The sequence below is a fragment of the Nematolebias whitei genome, chromosome 17, assembly GCF_014905685.2.
Source record: "Nematolebias whitei isolate Nwh7 chromosome 17, NemWhi1, whole genome shotgun sequence".
NCBI lineage: Eukaryota > Metazoa > Chordata > Actinopteri > Cyprinodontiformes > Rivulidae > Nematolebias > Nematolebias whitei.
This window is the reverse complement of record NC_056514.1, coordinates 38,236,020-38,246,249: the sequence shown is the minus strand read 5'-3', so window position 1 is coordinate 38,246,249 and position 10,230 is coordinate 38,236,020. Positions and strand designations below refer to the sequence as shown.

At 41.3% G+C, this 10,230-nt stretch overlaps 1 protein-coding gene across 1 annotated transcript in view; it reads left to right on the top strand.

The window, feature by feature from the left end:
- LOC119423829 (vesicle-fusing ATPase) overlaps window positions 1-10,230 on the top strand; it is a 31,035-nt gene that overhangs the window by 19,583 nt on the left and 1,222 nt on the right. Inside the window, exons 13-21 of the mRNA XM_037691243.1 lie at window positions 268-363; window positions 826-982; window positions 1,077-1,210; window positions 1,922-1,988; window positions 3,686-3,765; window positions 6,512-6,646; window positions 6,872-6,985; window positions 9,312-9,367; window positions 9,548-9,616. Coding sequence (XP_037547171.1) covers window positions 268-363; window positions 826-982; window positions 1,077-1,210; window positions 1,922-1,988; window positions 3,686-3,765; window positions 6,512-6,646; window positions 6,872-6,985; window positions 9,312-9,367; window positions 9,548-9,575 — 867 coding nt within the window. The 3' untranslated portion in view covers window positions 9,576-9,616. The remainder of the gene's footprint in view (window positions 1-267; window positions 364-825; window positions 983-1,076; window positions 1,211-1,921; window positions 1,989-3,685; window positions 3,766-6,511; window positions 6,647-6,871; window positions 6,986-9,311; window positions 9,368-9,547; window positions 9,617-10,230) is intronic.

Genomic DNA, 10,230 nt, shown 5'->3' with positions numbered 1-10,230 from the left:
CTCCTTTTTTACTTTTTACCTAGGGTTTTGCTCCTTTTTTACCTTTTTAGCTAGTGTTCTGTTCCTTTTACCTTTTTTAGCTGGTGTTCTGCTCCTTCTTTTCCTTTTAGCTAGGGTTTAGCTTCTTTTCCCTTGAACAACTCTGTTTCATCTCCTTGAGAAAGTTTCAGCGATCCGTCATCACTCGGCGTTAGCCTTGTATTTTTGCGAGCGGTCCGTGTTGTTGCGGTCTGTGTGTGTAACTGTGTGTTTGTGTTGCTGCTGCAGGCCAACACCACGGTGGAGGTTGATGTTCAGACAGCAGAGAACCTGCAGGTCAGCAGACTCGACTTCATGGCTTCTCTGAACAACGACATCAAACCGGTAAGTTTTCTGTCGAAAGAAGAACGAGCTGCGCTCCGTCATGTTTAGTAGTTTTGGAAATCATCTCTTGTCTATTGGTGTTTTTCCTGTTTACCTGTTTGTTTGTTTGTTTGTTTGTTCGCATCAACTTATCATTTGGTTAATTTAAATGTAAACCGTTTTAAAGTGAATCAGTGTAGATGCTAAGTGCTAAATGTTGCTAACTTTGTAGCTTTTGCAGGAAGTTTAGCTTCTCTTTTCAGGACTTGTTGTTGTCAGAGGAGTCTGCTTGTGTTTCTAGACGTCAGTCATTTTATTGGTTTGTGCAACTTTTATATTTCAGAATTGTTTCATATTTCGTAGAAGATGCAAACCGGTGATGCAGAGCTTCATTAAACACCGGAGCGTTCCGTTTTCTTTCTTTACTCGCTCCAAAACGTTTCAAAGGAACAGCTGGTGAACGTTGTTGTCCCTCTCCTCCAGGCGTTTGGCACCAACCAGGAGGACTACGCCAGCTACATCATGAACGGTATAATCCGCTGGGGCGACCCTGTGTCGGCGGTTCTGGAGGACGGAGAGCTGCTGGTTCAGCAGACCAAGAACAGCGATCGCACCCCACTGGTCTCGGTGCTTCTGGAAGGTGCGGCACAAAAACATCTTGGTCTAATCACGCTTCACGAATCCACGAAACTTCGACCGCAGCTTCTGTAACCGAACTCGTTCTTCACCCTCAGGCCCACCGAGCAGCGGGAAAACGGCGCTAGCAGCTAAGATCGCAGAAGAATCCCAGTTCCCTTTCATCAAGATCTGCTCTCCTGACAAGATGATCGGACATTCTGAGATTGCAAAGTGCCAAGCCATCAAAAAGGTTTGATCTGCAGCTGATCATTTCCAAGATGGAAGCTACGTATGCAGGGGTTTCCCTTTATTGTGCAATGAATTGGATTAAAGTTGCATTAGATGATAGTATCTTGTGGGGGCGGGGCCTAAGATGAGAGATGTGTTTCTATTGGCCAGTCTTGACGTAAACCTGCAGACTGATCAATAATGGGTCTTATTCAGGACCAGATTTAAGGAGAGTCTGGGCCCCTGAAATCTACATAATAATAATAATATTGACATTTTTTTTAATTTTATACAAATAATACTGATTATGTGCACAATAACTTTAGGCTTCTAGTCCTCAGAGCAGAGCTGAATCTAGTTTTAATCTTATGTTTAAAGTCTAAACCACAGATAATCTGCTCTCTTACAGTTGTTTAAGAAAACATGAATTTATTGAAAACAATAAAAATAATTCAGGGTCCTCTGGGCCACAGGCCCCGGACTAATGCCCCAATAAGCCCTTTGTAAAGTCTGACCTCGGCCTTTTAGTTTAATTTGACTGTTTTATTGAGTAAAGTGTCTAGAACTCATCTAGTGCCAGTATTATGGATTTTTATGTGTATTTGGATCAAAATAAAAAACAATAAGAGAATGGATGGAATGTTTTAATAGTCTAAATTAAAATCTAGATGATTATCACGTCAGGGTAGTTTTGATTTAAAACTTGATACTGAACGTTTTGTTTGTTTACCAGATATTTGAAGACGCCTACAAATCCCAGCTGAGCTGTGTGGTTGTGGACGACATCGAACGCTTGTTGGGTTAGAGCCTCGTTCTTTTCTCATCAACGGCTGAAAGTTTAAATTTATTCTTTGAACCCTGATTTGGCTTTCACGTTACTTTTTGTGATACCACGCCAGTATAATTAGCACTTTTTAATTTTATATTTATATAGTAAAATGTTTGTGTCTTTCAGGATATAGGTGCTATGACTTGGTTTTTGTAACTTATTTATTTCAAAATATTTAACTTTATTTAGCAAAATGTTTCTCATAGAAATGCGTTGCGATTTCTTTAGTTCCTTCAAAAACCGTTGTTCTGTGGAATCTGCTTTAGCAAACTGGCTCTAATTTGGCCTTCTTGTGCCACTTTTAGCTTTTAGTTACTGTTCTGCCACTTTTAACTGGTCTTTGGCTACTTTTAGCTTCAAGCTACAATTTGACTATTTTTTTCTGTTAGCTAGCCTTTTGCTACTTATAGATGTTAGCTTTTTGTTATAACGTGTTATTTTACCTAGCTGATTGATTATTTTAGCTAATGATTTGCAGCTTTTAGTTAGTTTTTTGTTACAATATTGTTTAAGTAGCCTTTTGATACTTTTATCCTTTAGCTATGATACTTTTGGTTTGCCTTTAGATACTTTTAGGTTTTAGCTAGCCTTTAGTTAATTATGTTTTAGCTAACGTTCTGCTTCTTTTAGCAGGTCTCTGGCTACTGTTGGCATCTAGCTTTGCTATTTTTAGCTTTTAGTTGGCCTTTGGCTACTTTTAGCAATCATTTAACTACTTTTAACTTCAATTTACAATTTGACTATTTTTTTCTGTTAGACTTTTCATACTAGCTTTAGCTAGCCCTTTGATACTTTTAGCTAGCCCTTTGATACTTTTAGCTAGCCCTTTGATACTTTTAGCTAGCCCTTTGATACTTTCAGCTAGCCTTTTGCTACTTATAGATGTTAGCTTTTTGTTTTAAGGTTTTATTTTACCTAGCTGATTGATTATTTTAGCTAATGATTTGCAGTTAGTTTTTTGTTACAATATTGTTTAAGTAGCCTTTTGATACTTTTATCTTTTAGCTATGATACTTTTGGTTTGCCTTTGGATACTTTTAGGTTTTAGCTAGCCTTTAGTTAATTATGTTTTAGCTAACGTTCTGCTTCTTTTAGCAGGTCTCTGGCTACTGTTGGCATCTAGCTTTGCTACTTTTAGCTTTTAGTTGGCCTTTGGCTACTTTTAGCTTCAATCTACAATTTGACTATTTTTTTCTGTTAGACTTTTCATACTAGCTTTTAGCTAGCCCTTTGATACTTTTAGCTAGCCCTTTGATACTTTAAGCTAGCCCTTTGATACTTTAAGCTAGCCTTTTGCTACTTATAGATGTTAGCTTTTTGTTGTAAGGTTTTATTTTACCTAGCTGATGGATGTTTTTAGCGAGCGGTTTGCTGCTTTTTGTTACAATATTGTCTAAGTAGCCTTTTGATACTTACTTCCTGTAGCTAGTTTTATGATACTTTTGGTTTGTCTTTAGATACTTTTAAGTTTTTAGCTAGCCTTTTGATTCAGTTTGTATTTAGCTAGTTATGTTTTAGCTAGCCTTCTGCTTATTTTAGCTTTAACAACTCGGTTTCAGCAAATTTCAGCAGTTTTTCAGCACTCTGTCTTCACTCAGCTGTTTTGCAGGTTTTTATTTGCACATGCTTGGGTGAGACTTAAGTCGAGTGAACTTCCTGTTTCTTCAGATTACGTTCCGATTGGACCTCGTTTCTCCAACCTGGTGCTACAAGCTCTGCTGGTGCTGCTGAAGAAGCCGCCTCCAAAGGTAAGCCAAAAAAGAAGATCCGATTCAGTCGTGGTTTCTGATTTGGTGCTTAGTTTTGGGATGGCCGAAAGAGGGCAGCAGATCTTCTGGATGCCGACACAAAGTCTTACGAAGAATTGTTGGAGGTCTCTGGCTGCAGTTTTTTCCTGTGTGTGGTTATTAGCGAGTGTTTGGCCCCGGGTCTGTTGTGTTGGGAGTGAATGGCGGTGACGGAGACCCGTTTCTCATTGTTTCTTTGCTCGTAGTTTGTCTCCAGTGCCAGTTTGTGTTCGCCCGTTGTCGTTGTGTTTGTGAATGAGGCTACGAGCCACTCTATGGCAGCATGAGAAGGGGCGCGGGGCCGGGTGTTGAATGCCTGGCTGCAGCGCTCCTCTGGGGTTGTAAAGCGTTGAGCCCAGCGGGGTGCCTGGGGCCGGGGGAGGCCAGGGGGACACGGAGGAGAAAGGGCTCTGTGAGAGATCCAGGACCTGGCAGCGCTGCCGCCTGTGTGGCACCTCATCTGCATGCAGCATCACAACCCCCCACGCCATGGGGGGGCAGCCAGCAGCCATAATCCCCCTGTCTGCTCACCAATCTTCCTCCGTTGTCTTCTCCTGGTCGTCCTCCAACTCGCCGGCTTAGCAGCGAGTCTTTTCCTTCTCTTTTGTCGTCTCTGCTCATGTTTGTCCTCTGTTGTCGTTTTCTGCTCCATTCTTCAGTCTTTCCTTCTTTCTCTCGGTGTTCTTTATGTTTTTTATGCCTCGATTTTGTCTTAGCTCCTGTATTATGGCAGCTTTCGTCTGAAACTACCTAAAATCACAAATATTGGTGGAGGAATTACCAATTCATTCATAAACAGACGTCAGAAGGAGATTATTTTAGAAATATATGTAATAAAATCCCAAATCAAAACCAGTGAAACAGGGAACATAGTGTTGCTGCATTGACTGTTATCCTAAACTAAAAACCAAACGAGGGACAGAAAAGGGACTAAAATCATTAATGATCCTAACTAACACGACCAAATGTTGCATCCCGCAAGATTTCTGTTCTCAAAACAAACCGATTCAATACACAAGAAGCGTTCCGGCGGAAAATTATTTATTTTATTTTTCCTTGGACTAAATATTGTTTGAAATCACAAACTTTTCAAGTTTGACTCAGAAAATAAAAGCTGTGACTTGTGAACTCGTCTAGAACTGAAGTTTTCAAACATTAAAAAGAGTGTCATGATTTTTATGCATTTAGGACCTCTGTTTTTATTTAACATGCTTTTGACAATCATTTTTAAAGTTAGTCGTATTTCCATCAATTTTCAAAATGCCCCCTGTAATTGGTTTTTTATGACCCCGGCTGTAGGAACCACTGGTTTAATTTGTAAAAACAGATCCCAGAGCTCCTAAACTTTTTGTAGCTCTGACACTGTCCATTAATAATGTCCCAACCACTTTATGAAACTAATGTGTTTGTAATTAGTTCAGTGCTTGGACCAATACTCTTTACCATGTATATGCTTCCATTAGGTAATGATGACAGGGAGCCAGTGGAGAGAAGCTAAAACTGGAGAGAGATGATCTCTCCCACTAACTCCAGTTAAGACTGGCAGCAGCATTTTGGATCAACTGAAGACGTTTTAAAGAAGTATTTGGACACCCAGATAATAAACCATCGCAATAGTCCAGTCTAGACGTGACAAATGCGTGGACCAGTTTTTCTGCATCATTTTTAGATCAGATGTTTCTAATTTTAGTGATATTACGCAGGTGGAAGAAGGAGGTTCTACTTTGTAGTAACGTTTTTATTGGGGGTGATAAAAGACATGTCCTGATCAAAAATAACACCAAGATTTTTAACATTAGAGCTGGAGGACAGATTAATGCTGTCCAAGGAGGCGAAAGACTGAAAAATTTATTCCTAAAATGCTCAGGTCCAAAAACTAAGACCTCAGTCTTGTCTTTATTCAAAAGGAGAAAAATAAGGGTCATCCAGGTTTTTATGTCTTTAAGACATCTTGTAGTCTAAGTAGCTGATTGGATTCATTGGGTTTAATGGACAAATATAACTGTGTATCATCAGCATAACAATGAAAATTTATCCCACGCTGTTTAATAACTTTACCTAATGGAAGCATATGTAAGGTAAAGAGTACTGGTCCAAGCACTGAACCTTGAGGAACTCCATGACTAACTTTTGTGTATAAAGATTTATTATTTACATTTACAAATTGGAATCTATCAGAAAGATATGATTTAAACCAATTTAGAGTTGTTCCTGTAATTCCAATATCCTATTCATAGTCTCTGTAATATAATATTATAATTCAAAATCTTACTTCTAACCTACAAAGCTCTCAATAACCTAGGTCCGTTTTATGTTACAGATCTTATTGTTCCATATTTTCCTAACAGAGCACTTTGCTGTCAGACTGCAGGTTTACTTGCTGTTCCTAAAGTTTCCAAAAGCAGAATGGAAGGCAGATCTTTAAGTTATCAATTCAATTCAGTTTATTTATATATCGCCAAGTCACAGCAGAAGTCGTCTCGGGGCATTGAACAGAAACATTCGCATACTTTATAAAAGCCAGTTAGTAAAAGTTTTCTAAGGAAGCAGCAGATTGTGTTGTATCTTCACTTCGTCACAGTCGAACCCTTAGTCAATTAAATTACATTTCTCTGCAACTGAGGACAAAAACCAGCAAATGAATTCAAAGAAGATGGTAAATTTGTGAAAATATCAATAAACAAATGGGACGCTGCGTCTCTTTCAGGGTCGTAAGCTGCTGATCATCGGCACCACGAGTCGGAAGGACGTCCTCCAGGAGATGGAGATGCTGGACGCGTTCAGCACCGCCATCAACATCCCCAACATCTCAGGAGGGGAGCAGCTTGTCGAGGCGCTGGAGGTAAAAAACAGACATGTTAATTTAATATGCTCAAATTTTTATTATTCCACCACTTTATTCTTGATAGAAACACAATTTTTATTCTTCGTCTACACACCAGGTGTGTCTACACACCTGATGTTTAAATTATAACTGAAGCTGAAAGTTGTTTTCAAGCTTTTACAACAAATACGACGGTTGTTCTTTATTTTTATTATAAATGATGGTTTCCTCTGCTCTCCACAGCTGCTGGGTTCCTTCCAGGAGAAAGAGCGTATGAGCATAGCTAAAGCTGTAAAGGGCGAATGTTTATTCATCGGGATCAAGAAGCTGCTCATGTTGATTGAAATGGCTGCACAGGTAAGACGCTGACTGTTATCTTTGCACGTTTAAAAACACGATCAAAGCAGAGCAGATGAGTCTGAGCTGAGCAGAAGGTGGAGAGAGGCTTTTTAACAACTCCATCACCAACTCAAACTATTAAACTGCAGCGGCCTGTCCCTCCTCTTCCTCAACATCTGGTTGACATTCCCAGCAGCTGCCCGTCGCTCCGACAGGGACAGAAACACTGTCGTCCACGAGCCGGAAAGAAAATCTGTGGCTCTGCTGAGGATTTGTCAAGCGGAAGGATCTCCAGTTCACACGTCGTTCTCCGAGCTGCCGAGGTTCCACGTTTTAAACAAAAACGTTCTGAATCTCTGTCAAAGCAAAGTTAAGAGGAATCGATGGTAGATGGTTAACAAAGCTCTGTCTGGTCTGCACACAGTGCTGTCATGGTCAGCTACGAGGAAAGGTGTTTAAAAGCAGGCGAAAGAATTGTACAGAAGTCCGGCTGCTCCAAAGTAAAAAATAAAAATAGGCGTGCTTTAAATCTTTACATCATAACATATGTTTGGTATATCCAAGAGGTTGTAGTAGCTCAGTGGTCAGTGTAACCCTGAGGCCGCAGGTTCAAGCCCAGCTTGAATCAGGAAGGGCGTTTGCAGTAGTCCTTCGGTTATTGAGGGGGTTACGTTCCACACACCCCTGCTATAGGTGAAAAAACGTGAAGTAGGAACGCTGTATTAGAGCTGTCATTTCTAACCCGGAGCCCGGCCCCACCATACCCGGATTCAGATTGGGCCAGTCCATAATAATGTGGGTCAGGTCGGTGTCTGTTTGATTGCGTCAGCGGACGTGTGCGACTGACAATACAATTATATGGCAACATGGCTTGCCATACAATCACCAGCCGCAGGTGGCTATTTGACCGTGCGCTGACCGGCCTTGAAAGAGGTAAAAAGTTCAGCTTCAGATAAACTATTGCCAGCGATCCATCAGCCCAAATAGATGTTCATTCAGCCGCTGCACTCAGCGGACGCGCACGGCCGACGACCCAAACAGGTGAGGTCACAAAATATCCGACATGTCAGAGCAGGGTCCATGTCTGAATAATGCAGATTGCAGGCAGAAGCAGGGATTTAATGCTCTTTGACGGCCATGAAAATATATATATATAAAATGTTTAAGGCTTTATAAACCCTTCCCACACTATTGTATTGTTCTAATCTCTTAAACCTAAGTAATTTTAACAGCATACACATATGTACAGTACTGCAACATTTTATATGGGTACTCGCCAGCCTTGGTCCAGTTCTGGTCCAGTTCTGATCGGCTCTCTGCAGCCGTTGAGCACCAGACATTTTTGGAGAGAGCCGGACCTTCAGAGAGCCAACACAAAACCACAAAATGGTCCAGATCGAGTCCAAATAATCCAAAAGAATCTGGATGAAAAAAGTCCAGGTGAGCTCCGGAGAAGACAAAGGACCTCCTCGCTCGAGACGCTTCCTGGGCCGGCGAGCAGCTCTCGGATTGACCGATGAGGCTGGAAGTAGTTCTGGTTCAATTCCCGGTCAGTTCCGTACGGCTCTCTGCAGCCACTGATCACAGAAGTCATTATGAATAAGGACCGAACTTTTTAGTTGGGTTTGAATCGGATCAAAACTTTCCCTTCATTTCGGCAGAAAGCAGCGGCCCGAAGCACTGTTGGCTTCTGGGTAGCGTAGTTCTTTGGCTTTACAGTGTAGGCTTACTGAGAGAAAACTACAAAATGGCGGCGCCTGTCCAAAGTATTTTTTTCGATCAGAAGATCGAGACGAACTGTGAAGTAGCGAGGGACGACTAGCCAAATCTTTCATGCACGTTCTCTCACTGTGCAGCTGAAAAAACAAGTTGGATTGATCCAAATGCAGCAGAAATTATTTTTATTTTTAGACATTTTTTAAAAACTGATGTGTCTAGGATTGTTTATTTTCTGTTCTGCTCTTTTCAGCTTCTGTTTTTTCCCTTCATTAGCCCGCTGTGGCTCAAAGTTCTTAATCTGTGGTCACGATGATAACGAGGCTGAAAATACCATCAGATTTTAGTACTCCTAACCAAACGCTCCTGCAGGACCATCTCCTCCTGACTTTATGTGAATGATGTGAGATGCCTGTTTTTTGAGGCGATATAATTGCTGTGGTATGCCCCCCCCCCCCCATTCTGTGCATGAAGAAGTATGAACCTGTTTGCCGAGACCCGCTGCTAACACGTTCACTCAAATGTTTTCTGCCTCATCTGATCATCAGCATCGACAAACTGTGTTCAGTGTGGAATTACTGGACGTTCGCGCTGCCGTGTGAAATAATTTTACTAAATTGTCTTTCAGATGGATCCTGACTACAGGGTTAGTAAGTTCCTGAGTCTACTGAAAGATGAAGGAGCGTAAGTATTCACTTCCTGCTTCTCGACAGGTTTCTGTGACACTGAACACTCACACCACTCATCCGTCACTTGTACCGTCTGCATTTGCAGAAACAGCTGAGAAGAGAGCGCAGATGTTTACATTTCATCGTATCAAGTATGATTAATACTCAACATGGTTTGTTTCTCCCCCTCTTGTAGATTGGGTTATAAGCTGGCAAGAATCTAAACTTGTGGAGCCGCATGGTGGAGAAGAGGCATCCCTCCATGGTGAGACCTCAAAGCCTGCTTTAAGTTTTTAAATGTTCTGCTCATCTTTTCCTCCAAACGAGAAAAGAGAGGATTAACAGTAAACAAACAAGGTTGAGTCAGGTCCACTTCTTCATCGCTGAAAGAGTGACGTCTGGCCTGGAGATGAGTGTAGACCACAGAGTCCTGGTCTGATGATGTTGTTCTTCTGTGCTGGGCCGTCCTTTTGACCAGTGGCTGTTTAGTTTCCTCGATGTATGTTCCAGCAAAGAAGGATCCATCCAGAGGACCTGACTCGACCTTGTTAGAATTAGCTACTTGGATTACTGAGCATGCAGCAACACAGATTAACAGCAGATGGAAGTTAATTATCACCAGCGAAAGGGTGCATTTTCTAACAAGAGCTGATTTCACTTAAGACGATCATTTTTGTTGCAAATTTGAGTTGCCAGTTAGTCTCCAACAGTCACGGCCCTGTGCAGTACGAGCTTTATTCAACAGCTCAACATCATTTTTTACATAACTGAGTAACTTGGTGTTGACATGACATTGCATGAAATGACGCTGCTTCTGGATTGGGCTACTCATTTTAGCCTCTGTGTGACTCCCTTTAGCCTCTGTGTGACTCCCTTTAG